This window comes from Phoenix dactylifera, unplaced genomic scaffold (assembly GCF_009389715.1).
Source record: "Phoenix dactylifera cultivar Barhee BC4 unplaced genomic scaffold, palm_55x_up_171113_PBpolish2nd_filt_p 000007F, whole genome shotgun sequence".
Classification (NCBI taxonomy): Eukaryota; Viridiplantae; Streptophyta; class Magnoliopsida; order Arecales; family Arecaceae; genus Phoenix; species Phoenix dactylifera.
Window position 1 is genome coordinate 2,953,172 of NW_024067666.1, and position 22,102 is coordinate 2,975,273.

At 41.4% G+C, this 22,102-nt stretch overlaps 1 protein-coding gene and 2 long non-coding RNA genes across 3 annotated transcripts; all 3 read left to right on the forward strand.

Annotated features, from left to right (window-relative positions):
• Positions 1–2,409: 2,409 nt before the first annotated feature.
• Positions 2,410–5,070, forward strand: LOC103704574 (cytochrome P450 81Q32-like). The gene is made up of 2 exons (XM_008787928.4): positions 2,410–3,376; positions 4,212–5,070. Exons 1-2 carry the CDS (start codon positions 2,471–2,473, stop codon positions 4,686–4,688), a joined length of 1,383 nt encoding a protein of 460 aa, XP_008786150.2. The 5' UTR covers positions 2,410–2,470; the 3' UTR covers positions 4,689–5,070.
• A 6,711-nt stretch (positions 5,071–11,781) lies between these two features.
• On the forward strand, positions 11,782–13,233 carry LOC120104530. Its single transcript, XR_005506919.1, has 2 exons — positions 11,782–12,080; positions 12,996–13,233. It is a non-coding gene; the product is annotated as an uncharacterized LOC120104530 (long non-coding RNA).
• A 6,738-nt stretch (positions 13,234–19,971) lies between these two features.
• LOC120104531 lies at positions 19,972–21,419 on the forward strand. The gene is made up of 2 exons (XR_005506920.1): positions 19,972–20,269; positions 21,182–21,419. It is a non-coding gene; the product is annotated as an uncharacterized LOC120104531 (long non-coding RNA).
• Positions 21,420–22,102: the final 683 nt, after the last annotated feature.

A 22,102-nucleotide genomic window follows, 5' to 3' on the forward strand; every position in this document is an offset into this window, starting at 1 on the left:
AAAGGGGTGCCAGTAAGAAAACCGGTCAGTCTTCTATTTTCTCACAGAATTTTTATATGGTTAACATTTGAGCAAGTCTTCAAAAACTGTTTATTTGGCAGTATTTTTATTAAATTATTTTTTCTTTCCAAAAAATATTAATTTGACAACAGCCTTTAGAGGAAAACTTTATCTTGTTCATTTTTTCTGCACCGCCCACATGCATTTGCTTTGGAAAACTAAACATATATAGAACGTTGTTGGTGCAGATGATATTATTTGTTTTAAAAAAATTAAGTCAAATTAGCTTCAGGGCCGGCTTTATGCTCTCGGTTCATCTCTTTCTTGGAAACCATCAAAACTGATAATAAGATATCTCGTGAGCTGCACTTTTTTTTTCCCTTTCTGCCGTTTTCTAAATATAAATATCCTGTTTGAATTTATCAGTTTTCTGATAACTTGAATATTGGATTTCAAATTAAGAGGAAGTTTGTTTCTCAAAAAGAAAATAAAGGATCTAGAGGGAATATATTTTTAAGCGTTTAGCAAGTGAAGAAAGCAAGACCCACAGTAGCTCATCAAAATAGAAAAATAAAATCAGTAAAATTAATTAAATAAAGATCGTACAGTATGTGTATGTGTATGTGTGTGTGTGTATATATATATGAATATTAGGAGAATGTTATACTTTCTTTCTGTAATTTGGTTGAAACTGTAAATTCATATCGAATATATCATTTATATATTTTAAAGGACTAGTTCAAGTCTGGGCTACAAAGAGAGGAGCTACATAAGGTTGGGCATCAAAATGAAGTAAGAAAGGAGGAGGAGAGGAAAAGAGATTAAAGTAAAGAAGAAAATGTTATAAATAATGATCAAATCGTTTGCTCCAATTCTCTCCAGTTATTTTGTTTGTTCTTAATCTTTTTCTTTCTTGTAAAAACATTATTAATCTTCTTGTTCTGAAGCTATCAATAAAATTGCAAGCTCAAGGGAGTCAGAGTTGGCCATCAACAAATTGGTCCCAGTGATTCTCATGAATTAAAAGATTGTGACTGTTGGGGGCATGTTTGAAGAGAGATTAAGAATTGCTTCCCCTGGTAATCACCAACACACCTCATCATTGAGGTGGTTTGTGGATCCTTCATTGCAGGGCTATTTAGATAGAGAGCATATTTTGTTATGTCACATACCACTACATGTTTCTCCGGGCCGATCGTAAAAATTTTCTATACTACTACCACAAGACCACGAGATAATAATAATAAAAAAGGGTTGCATGTGAGACGGCAAGCACTAAGTTGGAGACCTAAATTTTCCATGCTGTAACTAAAGCTACCGACTCACTGTAGTTGAAGATGAATTGATATTTTTCTGCGAATCTTGTCGGTCCTTCTCTTGGCGTCTTAAACACTAACTTCGATGGTGCAGTTTCTGCCCCCAATATTGAATTGGTAGGAGTTTCGATGGGAATGTATTTTGTTGTTACTTATGGTGATGCTGGATAAAAGGTGATTCCTCAACCATCTGTTGAAGGACATATATAATCCATCTACTAAAGGGTATTATGGCTTGGATGATGACGAGGCGGACTTTTATGGCAACCCATATCTACCATTGTTATTTTATTATCATCGGGAACCTCAATTTCCGAATTTTTTTAAGGTCAACTTCACTCGTAGTGTGACTGGTGGAGCATTATGGACTAAGTTGTTTTTTATTTGGTGGAGCAAATTATCAAATATTTCGATTGCTCTATGTAATATTATATATATATATATATATATGATCTGCCTATCTTATAAAAAAAATAGTCAGACGATAAATTGGTTGGGAGGCCGTGCAATAATTGGAGATTTTCTATCTAGTTTTTGTTTTTATTTTTTCTTTTGTCTGGATCCACAGCTCTGATGGCTGTGGATAAAAAAATAAACGGGATCCTAATGGCCAGTTTTAATGGGCCAAGGGCGGCGCCTCAAAGTCTAGGTTTTTTTTTTTTTTTTAATCACCGAGGTGGTAGCACGATGGAAACAAAACTTTGATTTTATCGGAGTGGCCCAGGTTCGAAATGCTGGGCATCGATTAATTGTGGAGACCGGATGCCCCTCGCCTGATTTATTTTGTAAAATCGCAATCTGGTCTGCTGATATTTAGGTGGTGCAGGGGTGACGTACTCACACGTGGGGTAACCCATGGGTAGAAGAGGGTATAAATAAAATTTGTCTACCCGCATCGAATATGGGGGGCAGTGTGGAGTTGCTACTCGGGAGTAGGGAGAGGCCTTTCTTTTTCCCTTCTTCCCTTTCGTTTATTAAAAAAAAAATAAAAAAAAAGTCCAGTTTTTTTTTAAAAAAAGGACCGAGTGTTAGGTCAAACACAAAAAAACTATATATCGTCATCGCTTACATCACATCGGCTTGAAGTCCGCCTTACACGCAAACGAAGTGATAAGGAGGACGCGGAGGCAGTCCCGTGGCGGAGATCAAAGGAAATGGAAACGGCCACCTTCTACTACTGTGCGGTGCTCTTCTTGGCCCTCCTCTTTACTTCCAAAAGCTTCTTCCAATCCAAGAACGCCCGTCTCCGATGTCCACCCACCGGTCCCCTCGCCCTCCCCGTCGTCGGCCACCTCCACCTCCTCCGCCAGCCCATCCACCGCACCCTCTCCGCCATCTCCGCCCGCCACGGCCCTCTCCTCCTCCTCCGCTTCGGCTCCCGCCCCGTCCTCCTTGTCTCCTCCCCCTCCGCCGCCGAGGACTGCTTCACCGTCAATGACATCACCTTCGCCAACCGCCCCCAGCTCCTCTCCAACAAGTACTTCGGCTACGACTGCACCACCCTCGGCGCCTCCTCCTACGGCCCCCACTGGCGCAACCTCCGCCGGATCGCCACCCTCGAGATCTTCTCCCCCGCCCGAGTTTCCGCCTTCTCTGCCTCCCGTGCTGCTGAGGTCCGGTCGCTCCTCCGCCACCTCTTCGGCGACGGAGATAAAGCCGAGTTCAGGAAGGTGGAGATGAAGTCGAGGTTCTCGGAGCTGACGTTTAATGTGGCCATGCAGATGATAGCCGGGAGGAGGTACTACGGGGCGGAGGCCACGGAGGTGGCAGAGGAGGGGCGGCAGTTCCGGCGAGTTATCGAGGAGGTGTTTTTGGTGGGCGGGGCATCGACTTTGGAGGACTTCTTGCCATGGGTGAGGTGGGCAGGGTGGAACAGTGCCGAGAAAAGGATGGCGAGGTTAGCGAGGGAGATGGACGAGTTGTTCCAAGAGATGGTGGAGGAGCGAAGAAAGAAGAGGGGAAGAGAGGAGGGAAAGAAAACTATTATCGATGTTATGTTGGAGATGCAGGAGGCCGAGCCTGGTTACTACAAGGACGAGATCATCAAAGGAATAATTCTGGTACGTTCATAGTAACTTCTTTGATTCGATCTACTTCTCTCACCAAGAATCATAAACTCTATTCAAACTGTTCTCTACAGTGGAAGTTTTTCCCCGTGAGAGAGACGGGGGAAAAAATGTTTAAATGAATAGAATTCCTTCCTTGTTTATTTTTCTGCCTCCACCGATTCTGGCAAGAAATTAAGGTGGGAAGGTGACATTCATTAAAACTCAAAATAAGTTGGCGTGGTACTCCTCCATCCTCCATAAAATACCAACCACTAAATAAATTAATGTATCATCCATGAATGTACGACGTCAACATTAAAATACAGTAACAGAACCAAAGTCCAAGCAATTGATACCTAACCATGCTGGGAAATAAAAACTTCACGTGCTCCTTGGTCGATGTACCCACGAGTAGCACAACTAGACTCCATCTTCGAGTAATTAAACTTGGTGAGGAGAAGTACCTCACAAACGCTCCTGGATGAGTTTGGGACAAAGTTCATGAGGTATTACTTTATAACATTTCTCATCCATCGGAGACAATTACGGTGATTAGGATGATTGTTATCTCCTATTTGAAATACAATAAAATAAGATAGGAAGCTCACCCATATCCCTTGACCATATTGGAGGCCCTTATTTTGAATCCAGAACCAAGATTAATATCCTATAATAATAAAAATTGGTGTCAGGTCAGTGTGGGCTATATCTGGGATAAAAAACAACATCTTCTTCAAATTAAATTGCAGGAAAAAAAAACAAAAAAATAGGACCTTGGTGGCCTTCATCTAATGATTTTATTTATCTCGTTTTCGCACATCTAACAATGACTATCATTTTATTTCAGAACCTAATATCAGCGGGAACGGAAACTCCTGCTGGAACCATGGAGTGGGCATTGGCCTTGCTTCTCAATCATCCAGAGGCATTAAAGAAGGCCAAAGCCGAGATAGACAAGCAAGTCGGTCATGCCCGCTTCGTCACTGACCATGACCTTCGCAATCTCCACTACCTCCAGAATGTCATCAAAGAAACTCTTCGTCTATTCCCAGCAGGCCCTCTTCTCGTGCCGCACGAGTCATCCGAGCAGTGTGTCGTACAGGGATATAGTGTTCCACGCGGCACGATCTTATTGGTTAATGCTTATGCTATACAAAGGGACCCACGGCTATGGACGAATCCCTTGGAATTTAGGCCAGAGAGGTTTGATGAAGTGGACGCAGAGGGATACAAGAACATCCCCTTCGGGTCTGGAAGGAGGAGGTGCCCGGGGGAGGGCTTGGCCATGAGAACTATGGGGTTAGCCTTGGGGTCTCTGATTTAGTGTTTTGAGTGGAAGAGAACGGGGGAGGAGGAGATGGACATGACTGAAGGCTTGGGGCTCACCATGCCCAAGGCTGAACCCTTGGAGGCCTTGTACAAGCCATGTGGAAACATGACCGACGTTCTTTCTCAACTATGACCATGCTCAAATTTATCTCCCTATAATAACTATTTTTATGATGTATCCGTACTTTAAATTTATGTGAAATATATGCATAAGTTGCAAACCAGTGGAGCATAGAAGGATGAAATCTAATTGAGTGCAATGGTTTTCTTTGGCTAATTTATTGTCTGTTTAGTGAGGTGAGAATTAATGCATTAATTTGAAAGAAGTTGTGCTACTTACTGGCCTTTCGAGCCAAACTTCTTTCATATTGCTGCTACATCTGCTTCACTGAAGTAGCATAGTCTGTTTTGGCGCATAAGTTACTCCTTATTTCCATTGCTTTTGTTGATCTCAATAGTGATTTAGGATTTTGTTTTTATTTTACCTTTGATGAAAGGATATATTCAATTCCTTTTTTTTCTCATACTCAATTCACTGATTGAATCTGGCCTATATATTGAACCGACATTATTTTCCTTTGGAAACAAAACGCTGATGTAGATTATTAATCCATTCAATTTAGCCCATAATTTGTTGTTGCTTGGAGGCATAACTAACCTCATTCAACTCATGTTCACCTATAAATTGTAAACTTAATCCATTCCACAAAGACCCTTCATTTAGGGCCACAAATGAGTTCGGTTAACCCCTATCTTGACCTGGTGCCATCTGGATTTCACCTGGTCCAACCTATTACTTAGACTTGTGGTTCAAAAATATGACTTGCTCGAAAAAGCGGGTCAATCTAGGTCATATATTTTCATACTTTATATGATCCATATAATAGTTGGGCTAAAATGGTCCAATTTATCCTACTAAGCTTGGTCTAATCTGATTGAATCCAAAAACCCTTTGCTTTAAGAACCCTTAACCATATAATTATCGAATTCCACGCAAATGTTTGTACGATGGGATTAAGCTTTTTCGTCTATATCGAAGGTCCAATAATAGTTAAATAACGGCATAGATATATGGTAGCAGAAATTTATATTAATTTTGGTTTTCTAATTCTTTCTACTTGTTATCGATGTCCTTATTTATTCACCTTTTAAATGTATAATGAATAGTATAATTTTTTAAAAAAAGTTAATTTCATTAACCTTGATCCTATATTTGATTTGACATAGAACCTAGTACATTATGTTGGGTCTGCGCACCCACCTTAGCCTGAATTATCAAATTGATTTAAAATAAATTTTCTTATACTTGACCCAACTTGATCCCGTCAGTCAAATGGTTTAATTTGGATCTAGAACTTGAAATAACATGCGGTTAGGTCTAAATCACGCTTTTCCTAGTGACAACTCAACCAAGATACAGGGCTTCCTCTAATCATTACCGAACAATTCGAAAAGTTGATTGGAATGTTAATTCATTTTGGATTCTTAAACTAGATCCAGATTTGGACCCAGGAAGCCTCTTCATCAACTCAAATTCATCTTTAACAAGCTGACAGTCCAAAAAGATTCATCAATGTATAAATATCATTTCCTTTGCTCAAATGGCATATAAATCTGAACAGCCTAATTAAACACCACATCATATACTTGTTTGTAGACATACTCACGTATATACGTTTTCGAAGAAAGAAAAGATGTCTCACCTGCATTGTATCATTTTATATTTGGTCCTATACTCAACTAAATATATGTTTTAAACATAACTTTATTTTTTTTGGAAGAAAGGGAAGAAGTCCCATGCACTTGGAATATAATTATTTAGATCCAAATATTTGGAGATGCCACTCGAGCCTACAGTTGCTCCTTGCCAGGGAGAGGAGTGTGATCATTGTGATAAACCCTATTTTACAACTATTTTATCCATTGTTATGCTCAAAATATTTCATAAAATATTTCACAAATATTTCGTCCAAATCATCGTGACAAACATTATTTGACGACTGATGAGCAAAGGGACGAGTTGTCAACTCCTATTATTTATGTAGACTGGGGCCGGATAACCTGAGTGCTTACATTTCTTTGGAGCCAAGGTCCTGGCTTTCCAGAAATTTGAGCTCAGCTAATTAATTCTTAAATAAGTGAAAAACAAGAGTGAATCCAAATCAAGAGAACCCACTTAAAAAAAAAAAATGCAATCTGAATCAAATCTAGTGAGGTTAGCGGCCGGCTAGCTTGCTCCACGGCACAAGGAGTTTGAAGAGACCCAGCGCATGCAATGGCGAGGAGAAGACCAGGGAGGAGCGCAATGGCGTTTGAAGGAGCGAATTGTCATCTTATACATATGTAAATTATTGTGATAAGTTAGGCGGTTGAATTGTTTATTAGGATTTTTGATAACTTATTTTCTTGATTTTGGAATAATTTGAAGAGGAGAAATCATGCATTGAGTTGGATTTGCATGCAGGAATTTCGGTATACTGTTCCTGTGATTTATTTTTAATTGGCACTGTAAATTTTTTAATTAAAAAATAATGAAACAAACTAGTGGAATGTTTTGAGAGGTTTAGCAGTTGCAATAAAACTTGGTGGAAGGAGGAAAAAAATTGAGTTAGGAAACTTGTCTTTTCGTCTCCATTCTCTGCTACAAGCGTGTGCAATCATCTGAATGTTTTTTTTGGGAGCATGCTGATGATGGCAATATTTCAGTTAGAATCATAAAATTACATGTTGATCCCGAAGATGGATAGAGTCATAAAATTACATACTTCAGTTAGATAGGTTTGTCGATGGGACATACAAAATCACCATCTACTATTGGTCATATTGTTAAAGGGGGAAAAATTTTAACGTAGTTTGTGGAGGTGGAAGTATTATGGACTCAGATCGATGTCGAACCACAAAGAAAATATAAGCTTGAATTCTCATTTTTGAGTTGTCCCTTGGATAAAGTCATAAAATTTGATGAAATATAGATTGGGTGTCTATTTTGTTTATTTTTAGCAGAAAATTCTATGTGGCCTAACAAACGAACTTTGTTTGGTATATGAAGTACCGGTTGATGTAAGTATGAACTAACCACTTAGAAAAGGATCTCTTTTGACAAATTTTTGTTTGCAGTTAGCATTTAACCTCTCAGAGGGTGGGCCTTAATGCAGCGGTAAGGTTTCTCTATTGTGACGTGGGTATAATGGCTTTGAATTACGGGATATGTTTCTTTTCATGCAAAGGTAAGGCTGCATATATTTGACCCTCTCTAGATCCTGCAATGGTAAGAGCCCCGTGCACGAGGATGCCTTTTGGCATTAATCTCTCAAGTAGTATTTGCCGCAAGAACATAAACACAAACTCATTTCAAGATTCAAGGCCAGGTGGTCGGCTAAATTAATTAAAATCTAGACATGACAGTGTATTTACTACCAACCCTATAATGTGTGGTGCAGATTTAATTTGATTAAGGATCCCGAATTTGTATTTACTACCAACCCTAAAGCTAGGCGCAACATTTTTATCTGATCTGAGAGTTAAATATGGTCTTGCTGAAATGAAACTTAAGAAGGACCATTCAAGTTATATAGGTAAATGCCTGTTTTGTAGGAAAACCTAGCATACATATTGAGACTTGATTTAAGGTTTAACAGAAGTACTATAAGCTTGATTATCAATCACTACTGAAAGAATCATTTTTCTTGAGTATTAATGCTCATATATATTGGTCTGTTTCAAGTTCCCATTTGTTGTTTTAATTTCAAAGACCTACTTGTGTAACCTTCTGTGGAAGGGGATGATACCACATTTTTGTGGTATCAATAAATGAAATATTATATTCTATAAAATTTCAGGTGGCCATGTTCCAAAAAACTGGGAAATGGTCTGTTATCTGAGCTTGCAACGTGAGAGATGAACTCACAGGCAAAAGACACTACAAAAGAAAGTAGATGTCCCGGCGCTTTCTTGGGTCTTTACCGACGCTTATAAGCGTCGGTAGATCTCCTGGCCACGCTCCCCGAAGCGTGGGTAACACGTCGGGCAGGTGGGCGTGGGCTCGGTTTAGGCCAACGCGTCAAGAAAGCGTTGTCGACCTATACTGACGCTTTTAAGCGTCGTTCCTCGCGGATGCAACCGACGCTTAAAAGCGTCGGCAAACTTGGACCGACGTTAGGACTAAGCCGACGCGATAAAGCGTCGTTAAAGGCGTGCCATTTTATTTAAAGGCCTGCCTTTTCCGACGCTTAAAAGCGTCGGCAATAAATTTTTTTTGAAAAAAAAATTTTTTGTAAAAGTAATTTTTAATACTCTGTGTACATTAAATTCTAACAAAACAAATACACTGAATCACATATATAAAAAAATACACGTCACAAACAAGAACTTTGATTACATTCATATTATCATATTTGATTACATTGTACTTCAAAAACATTCTAAAAACATACATCTCAAATTCCTAAGTACACAATCTACGATATGTATCAAGGGTCGACGGCATCATCTCTACGAGTAGATGAAGTATCATCAACCTACAAGAAAAAAAAATATTTTAGAAACTAAAAATACGAAAGTCATCACGCTCATACAAGAATACATTATAATTACATAAAATATTCAAATAGATTTAGTTATGTACCGGAGGAGCAAATCTCTGCAAAAAGGATGAAATATGGTCAAGCTGATCCTGCAAAGATTGTATCTTCAACTCTTGGCTTTGCTTCAACTCCGCCATATCAGTCATATGACTCTGCCTCATCTCCTCTATCCTTGTCTCATATGACTGCTTTATCTGTGCCATCCCTGTCTTCAAACTACAAACCTCTGCAGTGCTAGTACCTTGTCTGGCATCTTGGGTATATCGGCTCACTGCAGATAGCTGAGTGGGGGTAACTCCGATACCGTAACCCCTCACGTGACCATAACGTTCTGGGCCCATCAATTCAGCATAGACCTGAGCCTCGACGCGACTGGCCGCGTCGGATGATGATGACTCCCCGACACGCTCTGAAATAAGATTTGTAGCTCTTTCCTATATCTCTCTCAGAAAAAATAACAGTCAGATTAATATTTTAAAAGAAGTAAAATTAATAAAAAAATTATTATCAAATAAAAAATGAATACATACAACTATATCTCTCGACTCACCCGGACAAAGCTGCCATCTCGGTGGGTGTGGGTCATCTTATAAAACTCTACCTCACCAGGCTCCCTTCCATGCTCTACTATCTACACATACGGAAAGTATATTGGCAAACTATATATTATGATACGTGCTATATGTTAGTAAAGTTTCAAATAGTTTCAAAAGAACTTACGAATTCATTTCTACGTCTCGCATAACTCTTCGAGCCTGAAGTATGAGGAACTGCTTGAGATGCTCGTGCAGCTCTACCAATATTAGAATATATCTGACAAAATAAAAGCACACAGTATAATATGATTCAATGTATATATTTGCAATCTATATTAATAATAAAGATAATATAAGATATTGAAACAATATACGTGACCTGTCCTCTTTCAGAAAACCAGTAGTGAACAAGCTCCCTCCACTGCTGAGGGTATACATCAGGAGAAGTCACACGAGCAACCTCTTCCTCTGTCATACCCTCGCGCTTGAAGTCCGTCTTCAATTTTGCTTTATATTCTTTTCATTTGCGGTTGAGGGACTTTAGCACCCAATCATGGCTCTCTGGAGGGAGTACAAACTTACCCTACAATAAGATACAGAATGTTATAATAATATTAAACCTCAAAAGTAAAATTATGGTAGTAAACAAATTAACATACAGAAGGTGTCAAATTAAAAAGAACAAATTCAATTCATTACCTGTATGAGTCTAAGAAGCTCAACCTTATACGAAGGAAGCATGTCATTCCACTTCGTATAGTTGAGCGGACACAGCTGACCCTTGCGTGCAACCGATCCTAAAAAGCTTGATAGAAGACTTCCAGCTCTATTGATGGGCTGCCCCAATTCGTTGCATCGGATGATGATCTTCTCACCCGGAGGAAGCTTCCACACATCCTTTGCTTGAGTGGGTCCCCGTCTCGTCCTCACTGTCCCTTGTCCATCTATTCAAATTAAAAAGTCTTAAAAAGTTGAAGACAAATATGAACATAAAATATGAACTTTAAATCGAATTATTCTGGATCCGAAGCTCATCCTCCGGACAATCAGCAGGAGGCTCGTGCTGAGATCCTGACTCATGCTGCTGGTGCTCACATGGCTGCTGGGACTGCAGGGACTGCTCAGAAGTAGATCCCACCTGAGAATGCTGGAACTCCACATCTCTAAATCGTCTCCCTCAAGGCATATTGTTACCTGGTATGCACAAAAAAGAATCAATATTTGGTTAAATGATAAATTTATACTAAATAAAGGGCTAATAAAAGAGAATATAATATTTGGTTAAATGATAAATTTTACTTACCATTATGAAACTACATTCTCATTCAACATCCATCCTAATCAAACTCATTGGCGCATTTACTTCATCAGTTGGCACAACATTATAAGGCATACACTGAGTATAAGTATCATCATCCTCCTCTTCCAACCTTTTTTCAATATCATACAAGTCCCTAGGTTTCGTCTTAATAACAAGAGACCAATTTTTATCTTTTGAGTCTTGCACAAAAAATACTTGTCAAGCTTGAGATGAAAAAACAAATGGGTCATCTTTCAATAGCACACCTGTATGTATCAACCTTGAAAAATTTACTAGTGTGAAGCCATTTATATCTTGTCTCAAACCTCTAGGTGAGTTTATATCCACCCAATTACATCGAAATAATACTACCTTAAACTTTCCATAATAATCCAGCTCATAAATATCTGTTAGAGCACCATAATAATTTTTCCCATCCGCCTCAACCATTACTCCACTATTTTGGGTTTTTCTAAATTTCTTACGCTCTTTAGTATGAAATTTAAAACCATTTATAATAAACCCATTATATCTGTTGACAATATTATTCAGACCTCGAGCAATGACTATTAACTCCTCAGAACAATTCCTCTCCATCATCACCGGTACTGTAAAACCCCCCCCCCCCCCAAAAAAAAAAAAAAAAAAAAAAAAAAAAAAAAGGAAAGGGGCGGATGGGCCGGCCCGAAAAGACCGGGCCCATCCCCCTTATCACGATCGTGCCTAGGGCACGATCGTGGAAGAAGGGGAAACGCAGAGAGAGGGGGGCGGCGGCATTAGACGGGATCAATCGCCGGAGGAGGCAGATCGTCGGGGGAGGCGACTCGCCGGAGGGGATCGAGCGCCGGAGAGGGAGATCCGGCCGGCCGCGGAGGGGGGGAAAGCCTTCCTCTTTCCTTCGGTGAAGACCCTCCATTTCTCCGCCGATTTCTCGCCGGAAAGGCCGCCGGAGCACCCATCGGACCGAGGTAAGCGTGGATCCTTTCTTTGCACTTCATTGTTTGGATTTTGGGTGGCTTTGGTGGGGATTTGGCCGGTGAGATCATCGAAGAAAGGTCCGAAACAGGGTATCCCTGTTCGGCTCCTCTCTTCCGGATTCCGTCGCCGTCGGCCGCCGGGATTGGCCGGGATCCATGGTTTTGGGCATCGATCGGGTTTTATGGAGATGGGTGAGGGATTTCTAGGGTTTTATTGGGGATGGGGATGGTGGACCGAGGGCGTCCCGCACGGCTCCACCTCCTTCTTCCCTCCCTCTCGCGTCGGCTGGCCACCGGCGGCGACAGTGGCGGCGGTCGGGGGCCACTGGGGTTGCCGTCGGGTGGGGACCGAGCCACTCTAAGGAGGCTTTCGGTTGGAGAGAAGAAGGAGAAGAAGAAAAAGAAGAAGAAGAAGAAGAAAAAAGAGGAGAAAATAACAATAATATAATAATAATAATAATAAGAGGAGAAGAAAAAGAAGAAGAAGAGGAAGAGACTTTTTCTTCTCTCTTTCTCTTGGCCGGCCACCATCGCCGGTGACTGCAGCAGGGGCGGCCGGCGATGGTTCGGCCAATGGTGGCCGAGGGTGGGGAAGGTGAGGGCACAGCCACCCCGGCTGTTGCCCTTGGACCAAAGAGGTGGAGGAAGAACCCTTCTCTATCATCCACCCTTCTTTTGGTCTTTTCATCGGGACCGGCCATCGTCGCCGGCGTGGCAGCGGCCACGGCTGCTGACGACATGGGCCGGTGGTACAAGGATGGGAGTCGGGCCACCCCGACTGCCCTAGATTTGGAGAGATTGAGATGTTTGGGGATCTGGTTATGGACCCCATAGTAAATATCAATTATGGTTTAGAATATTTAAATATTAAATGATTTAGTTTGTGATTTGTAATTGATGCTGTAGGGGAGGAGACAGTGGTGCCAGGAGATTTTGATCAGGGGACTCAGCACCCCAGCGAGTAGGTTGTGACTCGGATCCGTGTTTGAGTCAGTCGACAATCTTTGTAAGAATCCCTACATCTGAGCACTTCTATGCATATATTGACATTTTGGTTGGATTTATTTTACGGTTGTGTTGTTATTGCTTGTGAGCTGATATGACACATATGAGATGAATGTTTATCAACATATTTTCATTATTATGTTGTTATTGTTTATGTGTTGATGCGGCACCTATGAGGCGTGCATGTTGTTTTTAATGAATATATTGAGATATATTCATTTGGGAAGAAATAACATATTTTTGAAAATTTATGAAAATATGTGATGTGATGGGAATGTGATTGAACATGTAAAACTAGACATGTAATATGGGTTGGACTAACCTTGTCATGAGATAGCGGCCACGAGCTGATGCGTGGGATAGCCTACACGGGCTTACGGATAGCGGCCACGAGCTGATGCGTGGGATAGCCTCCACGGGCTTACGCGTGGGATAGCCTCCACGGGCTTACGGATAGCGGCCACGAGCTGATGCGTGGGATAGCCTCCACGGGCTTACGCGTGGGATAGCCTCCACGGGCTTACGGATAGCGGCCACGAGCTGATGCGTGGGATAGCCTCTACGGGCTTACGCGTGGGATAGCCTCCACGGGCTTACGGATAGCGGCCACGAGCTGATGCGTGGGATAGCCTCCACGGGCTTACGCGTGGGATAGCTGCCACGAGCTTATGCGTGGGATTTGTACAGTCTTGGACTGGGACATGATCTTGGTTAGTCCAACGCCGGAAATGAAAAGTTTGAAAACTTTGGAATTTGAGTAATACGGGAATGGATCACATAATGTGAAAAAGGGATTTGTGTATATGTACTGATTACATATATTTGTTGTTTGTTGAGCTTTTGAAATGATGAAATGATATATATATTTTGATACTTGATTATTTTATGATTTTGTTGTGTGTGGCTGTTGGGATTCTTACTGGGCTGGAAAAGCTCATACTACACTTCTATTTTTTTTCAGAGGCACTGGATTCGTAGAATCTGTCGGATGGGACAAGAAGTGAGCTCGATCTGAAGTCAGACTGCTAGATAGTTAGAAGTCAATTTATCTTTTAGTTATGGACATTTGAATTTATGTAATCATTCAGTACATTGTAGCTGGATTTGATTGAATTACATTAATCTTTGGTTTTGGCATTTATGTGGATGTTGTACCTTTTAGGCCTTGCATGATCTTTAGGGCACTGCTCTAGGGATCATGCGGCCGGTCACGTGCCGGACCCGGGAGTTGGGTTCGGGGCGTGACAGAGTGGTATCAGAGCTAAGGTTAAGGTATCCTAGGGTTTATGTTCAGGTGAGTATCAGTGGAGAATTATGATAGATAAACTATCAGAGATTTGGTTTATAATCATATGAGATTGTAACAGAAATGATATTGTAATCTAAGATTTAAGACCACTAGGGACTGTGGCCTTAATGGCATTAGAGTTTGACGTTTAAGATCATTGGAAAATGTGACCAGTTGGAATCTAAGCATATGTTTAAGATCACTAGGGATCGTGACAGAAATATATCATAGCTTAAGATTATGATCACTTTGGACATGACAATTAAAGTCAGTGCTTAAGCTGTAAGATCACTGGGCATTGTGATAAAATGTATGCATCGGTTTGGTTTTCGATGCATACGGAAGGAAAGTATAAATTGTCTTTGATCATGATAAGAGAGGTTTGACCTAAGATAAGTGTAGGTCAACAATGGTATATCGAGTATACCATGTTCAGATATTATTTAAATGACTTGAAAGTTCAAATTTGATATGGGTTTTGATGTGATTGTACTTTTGGTTTTGCTGCTAAAATCATTGGGATTTGCATGTTGATCTTCCATAGTATTGAAGTGAGCTAAGAAGATTTCATATTATTGAAAGGAGTGTCCTTCGAAGTTGAAAATGTGTGGATTATATCTGATATTGGTATGTTGGATATTGCAAATAGGTCTATTTCCTATTGATGTATTTGATTATCTTGAGGCCATAGAGTATGCATATTGATGGGAGAATTCTAATTATTTAAATTCTCATGTTTGGATTGGGCTACTGAATTTTACTTATAATTGTAGAAGACTAATTGATGTGTTAATTTAAAACTCAAGCCTAGGTTTAAGATTTGAGCAGGGATCTTTTGTCATTATTGATGAAGCCACTAATAAATGTCATATTGAGTAGAGACTTCGGTCATGAGATGCTTACATGAATTATCATATATAGCATTACTGATGGATGTAAAGAATCTTGGTGAAGGAAGATCAGGAGATCGATCGAGTTAAATTCTAATCATAGTGTATTGGTTCAATGACTTCTAACCCATTGAATTTGAAGTAAATTCTGTTGGAAGGAAAATCAATGTAGATCTTCTAATTAAATTGCTAAAGGAATACAAGAATTACCTCCCTTTAAATTAAACCTAGATATTTTGGATTCTAAGAAGGTTGTGGAGATCACGTAGTGACCTTAAACTTGACTAAAGGATTGGGGGTTAGTTATGGTAAGTATACTCTATATAAACCGAGGACAAAAAGATCTAGAAATTTTGCTCCATTTCTACTTGAAAATTTAAAATTTGAATTTTCTTAGTCTCGATGCAAAGTGATACTTTAGTCAGAAATCATTTTGTGACTGCTTTGCCTAAGACTCCTCGGGGTAATGATGCAGTGTGGGTGATTGTTGACCGACTGACCAAGTCAGCACATTTCTTGCCTTTCAGAGTTGGTTTTTCTTTGGAGAAATTGGCAAGTATGTACATAGAGCAAATTGTGAGGCTGCACGGGATTCCAGTTTCAATTGTGTCTGACAGAGATACTAGATTTGTGTCACAATTTTGGAAGAGCCTTCATAAAGCTCTTGGTACAAGACTGGACTTCAGTACAGCTTTTCATCCACAAACTGATGGACAGTCGGAGCGCACTATTCAGATATTGGAGGATATGTTAAGGGCTTGTGTCATGGATTTGGGTGGTGCTTGGGATAGTCATTTGTCGCTGGTTGAATTTGCCTACAACAATAGTTATCAAGCCAGCATTCAGATGGCTCCTTTTGAGGCATTGTATGGTAGGAAATGCCGATCTCCAATTTGTCGGGATGATGTGGGAGAAAGAAAAGTATTGGGCCCAGAGATAGTACAACAAACTGTGGATAAGATACAGGTGATCAGAGAACGACTCCTTATAGCTCAGAGTAGACAAAAGAGTTATGCTGATAATAGGAGAAGGGAACTGGAGTTTCAGGTTGGCGATCATGTTTTCTTGAGAGTATCTCCTACTAAAGGTGTGATGAGGTTCGGGGTTCGTGGCAAATTGAGCCCTAGGTATGTTGGTCCGTTCGAAAATATGTAAATATGTAAATATGTTGGTATGTTCGTTTGAAAATTTATGAAAATATGTGATGTGATGGGAATGTGATTGAACATGTAAAACTAGACATGTAATATGGGTTGGACTAACCTTGTCATGAGATAGCGGCCACGAGCTGATGCGTGGGATAGCCTACACGGGCTTACGGATAGCGGCCACGAGCTGATGCGTGGGATAGCCTCCACGGGCTTACGCGTGGGATAGCCTCCACGGGCTTACGGATAGCGGCCACGAGCTGATGCGTGGGATAGCCTCCACGGGCTTACGCGTGGGATAGCCTCCACGGGCTTACGGATAGCGGCCACGAGCTGATGCGTGGGATAGCCTCCACGGGCTTACGCGTGGGATAGCCTCCACGGGCTTACGGATAGCGGCCACGAGCTGATGCGTGGGATAGCCTCCACGGGCTTACGCGTGGGATAGCTGCCACGAGCTTATGCGTGGGATTTGTACAGTCTTGGACTGGGACATGATCTCGGTTAGTCCAACGCCGGAAATGAAAAGTTTGAAAACTTTGGAATTTGAGTAATACGGGAATGGATCACATAATGTGAAAAAGGGATTTGTGTATATGTACTGATTACATATATTTGTTGTTTGTTGAGCTTTTGAAATGATGAAATGATATATATATTTTGATACTTGATTATTTTATGATTTTGTTGTGTGTGGCTGTTGGGATTCTTACTGGGCTGGAAAAGCTCATACTACACTTCTATTTTTTTTCAGAGGCACTGGATTCGTAGAATCTGTCGGATGGGACAAGAAGTGAGCTCGATCTGAAGTCAGACTGCTAGATAGTTAGAAGTCAATTTATCTTTTAGTTATGGACATTTGAATTTATGTAATCATTCAGTACATTGTAGCTGGATTTGATTGAATTACATTAATCTTTGGTTTTGGCATTTATGTGGATGTTGTACCTTTTAGGCCTTGCATGATCTTTAGGGCACTGCTCTAGGGATCATGTGGCCGGTCACGTGCCGGACCCGGGAGTTGGGTTCGGGGCGTGACAGAGTGGTATCAGAGCTAAGGTTAAGGTATCCTAGGGTTTATGTTCAGGTGAGTATCAGTGGAGAATTATGATAGATAAACTATCAGAGATTTGGTTTATAATCATATGAGATTGTAACAGAAATGATATTGTAATCTAAGATTTAAGACCACTAGGGACTGTGGCCTTAATGGCATTAGAGTTTGACGTTTAAGATCATTGGAAAATGTGACCAGTTGGAATCTAAGCATATGTTTAAGATCACTAGGGATCGTGACAGAAATATATCATAGCTTAAGATTATGATCACTTTGGACATGACAATTAAAGTCAGTGCTTAAGCTGTAAGATCACTGGGCATTGTGATAAAATGTATGCATCGGTTTGGTTTTCGATGCATACGGAAGGAAAGTATAAATTGTCTTTGATCATGATAAGAGAGGTTTGACCTAAGATAAGTGTAGGTCAACAATGGTATATCGAGTATACCATGTTCAGATATTATTTAAATGACTTGAAAGTTCAAATTTGATATGGGTTTTGATGTGATTGTACTTTTGGTTTTGCTGCTAAAATCATTGGGATTTGCATGTTGATCTTCCATAGTATTGAAGTGAGCTAAGAAGATTTCATATTATTGAAAGGAGTGTCCTTCGAAGTTGAAAATGTGTGGATTATATCTGATATTGGTATGTTGGATATTGCAAATAGGTCTATTTCCTATTGATGTATTTGATTATCTTGAGGCCATAGAGTATGCATATTGATGGGAGAATTCTAATTATTTAAATTCTCATGTTTGGATTGGGCTACTGAATTTTACTTATAATTGTAGAAGACTAATTGATGTGTTAATTTAAAACTCAAGCCTAGGTTTAAGATTTGAGCAGGGATCTTTTGTCATTATTGATGAAGCCACTAATAAATGTCATATTGAGTAGAGACTTCGGTCATGAGATGCTTACATGAATTATCATATATAGCATTACTGATGGATGTAAAGAATCTTGGTGAAGGAAGATCAGGAGATCGATCGAGTTAAATTCTAATCATAGTGTATTGGTTCAATGACTTCTAACCCATTGAATTTGAAGTAAATTCTGTTGGAAGGAAAATCAATGTAGATCTTCTAATTAAATTGCTAAAGGAATACAAGAATTACCTCCCTTTAAATTAAACCTAGATATTTTGGATTCTAAGAAGGTTGTGGAGATCACGTAGTGACCTTAAACTTGACTAAAGGATTGGGGGTTAGTTATGGTAAGTATACTCTATATAAACCGAGGACAAAAAGATCTAGAAATTTTGCTCCATTTCTACTTGAAAATTTAAAATTTGAATTTTCTTAGTCTCGATGCAAAGTGATACTTTAGTCAGAAATCATTTTGTGACTGCTTTGCCTAAGACTCCTCGGGGTAATGATGCAGTGTGGGTGATTGTTGACCGACTGACCAAGTCAGCACATTTCTTGCCTTTCAGAGTTGGTTTTTCTTTGGAGAAATTGGCAAGTATGTACATAGAGCAAATTGTGAGGCTGCACGGGATTCCAGTTTCAATTGTGTCTGACAGAGATACTAGATTTGTGTCACAATTTTGGAAGAGCCTTCATAAAGCTCTTGGTACAAGACTGGACTTCAGTACAGCTTTTCATCCACAAACTGATGGACAGTCGGAGCGCACTATTCAGATATTGGAGGATATGTTAAGGGCTTGTGTCATGGATTTGGGTGGTGCTTGGGATAGTCATTTGTCGCTGGTTGAATTTGCCTACAACAATAGTTATCAAGCCAGCATTCAGATGGCTCCTTTTGAGGCATTGTATGGTAGGAAATGCCGATCTCCAATTTGTTGGGATGATGTGGGAGAAAGAAAAGTATTGGGCCCAGAGATAGTACAACAAACTGTGGATAAGATACAGGTGATCAGAGAACGACTCCTTATAGCTCAGAGTAGACAAAAGAGTTATGCTGATAATAGGAGAAGGGAACTGGAGTTTCAGGTTGGCGATCATGTTTTCTTGAGAGTATCTCCTACTAAAGGTGTGATGAGGTTCGGGGTTCGTGGCAAATTGAGCCCTAGGTATGTTGGTCCGTTCGAGATCTTGGACAGAGTTGGAGAAGTGGCATATCGTTTGGCTTTACCACCAGCTTTATCAAGTGTGCATAATGTATTTCATGTTTCAATGCTAAGGAAATATATTCCGGATCCGAACCATGTGGTAGATTTTGAGCCTATAAGTCTGCATGAGGATCTGACTTATGACGAGTACCCGATACGGATTGTGGATAGAAAGGATCAAGTGTTGCGACGTCGGACCATTCCTTATGTAAAGGTGCAATGGAGCAACCACTCCGAAAGAGAGGCCACTTGGGAGCTCGAAGAAGAAATAAAAGCCAAACACCCTCAACTCTTTGGTATTCCAGATATATTAATTTCGCGGACGAAATTTTTTTTAGGAGGGGAGAATGTAAAACCCCCCCCCCCAAAAAAAAAAAAAAAAACAAGAAAACAAAAAAAAAAAAAAGGAAAGGGGCGGATGGGCCGGCCCGAAAAGACCGGGCCCATCCCCCTTATCACGATCGTGCCTAGGGCACGATCGTGGAAGAAGGGGAAACGCAGAGAGAGGGGGGCGGCGGCATTAGACGGGATCAATCGCCGGAGGAGGCAGATCGTCGGGGGAGGCGACTCGCCGGAGGGGATCGAGCGCCGGAGAGGGAGATCCGGCCGGCCGCGGAGGGGGGGAAAGCCTTCCTCTTTCCTTCGGTGAAGACCCTCCATTTCTCCGCCGATTTCTCGCCGGAAAGGCCGCCGGAGCACCCATCGGACCGAGGTAAGCGTGGATCCTTTCTTTGCACTTCATTGTTTGGATTTTGGGTGGCTTTGGTGGGGATTTGGCCGGTGAGATCATCGAAGAAAGGTCCGAAACAGGGTATCCCTGTTCGGCTCCTCTCTTCCGGATTCCGTCGCCGTCGGCCGCCGGGATTGGCCGGGATCCATGGTTTTGGGCATCGATCGGGTTTTATGGAGATGGGTGAGGGATTTCTAGGGTTTTATTGGGGATGGGGATGGTGGACCGAGGGCGTCCCGCACGGCTCCACCTCCTTCTTCCCTCCCTCTCGCGTCGGCTGGCCACCGGCGGCGACAGTGGCGGCGGTCGGGGGCCACTGGGGTTGCCGTCGGGTGGGGACCGAGCCACTCTAAGGAGGCTTTCGGTTGGAGAGAAGAAGGAGAAGAAGAAAAAGAAGAAGAAGAAGAAAAAAGAGGAGAAAATAACAATAATATAATAATAATAATAATAAGAGGAGAAGAAAAAGAAGAAGAAGAGGAAGAGACTTTTTCTTCTCTCTTTCTCTTGGCCGGCCACCATCGCCGGTGACTGCAGCAGGGGCGGCCGGCGATGGTTCGGCCAATGGTGGCCGAGGGTGGGGAAGGTGAGGGCACAGCCACCCCGGCTGTTGCCCTTGGACCAAAGAGGTGGAGGAAGAACCCTTCTCTATCATCCACCCTTCTTTTGGTCTTTTCATCGGGACCGGCCATCGTCGCCGGCGTGGCAGCGGCCACGGCTGGTGACGACATGGGCCGGTGGTACAAGGATGGGAGTCGGGCCACCCCGACTGCCCTAGATTTGGAGAGATTGAGATGTTTGGGGATCTGGTTATGGACCCCATAGTAAATATCAATTATGGTTTAGAATATTTAAATATTAAATGATTTAGTTTGTGATTTGTAATTGATGCTGTAGGGGAGGAGACAGTGGTGCCAGGAGATTTTGATCAGGGGACTCAGCACCCCAGCGAGTAGGTTGTGACTCGGATCCGTGTTTGAGTCAGTCGACAATCTTTGTAAGAATCCCTACATCTGAGCACTTCTATGCATATATTGACATTTTGGTTGGATTTATTTTACGGTTGTGTTGTTATTGCTTGTGAGCTGATATGACACATATGAGATGAATGTTTATCAACATATTTTCATTATTATGTTGTTATTGTTTATGTGTTGATGCGGCACCTATGAGGCGTGCATGTTGTTTTTAATGAATATATTGAGATATATTCATTTGGGAAGAAATAACATATTTTTGAAAATTTATGAAAATATGTGATGTGATGGGAATGTGATTGAACATGTAAAACTAGACATGTAATATGGGTTGGACTAACCTTGTCATGAGATAGCGGCCACGAGCTGATGCGTGGGATAGCCTACACGGGCTTACGGATAGCGGCCACGAGCTGATGCGTGGGATAGCCTCCACGGGCTTACGCGTGGGATAGCCTCCACGGGCTTACGGATAGCGGCCACGAGCTGATGCGTGAGATAGCCTCCACGGGCTTACGCGTGGGATAGCCTCCACGGGCTTACGGATAGCGGCCACGAGCTGATGCGTGGGATAGCCTCCACGGGCTTACGCGTGGGATAGCCTCCACGGGCTTACGGATAGCGGCCACGAGCTGATGCGTGGGATAGCCTCCACGGGCTTACGCGTGGGATAGCTGCCACGAGCTTATGCGTGGGATTTGTACAGTCTTGGACTGGGACATGATCTTGGTTAGTCCAACGCCGGAAATGAAAAGTTTGAAAACTTTGGAATTTGAGTAATACGGGAATGGATCACATAATGTGAAAAAGGGATTTGTGTATATGTACTGATTACATATAT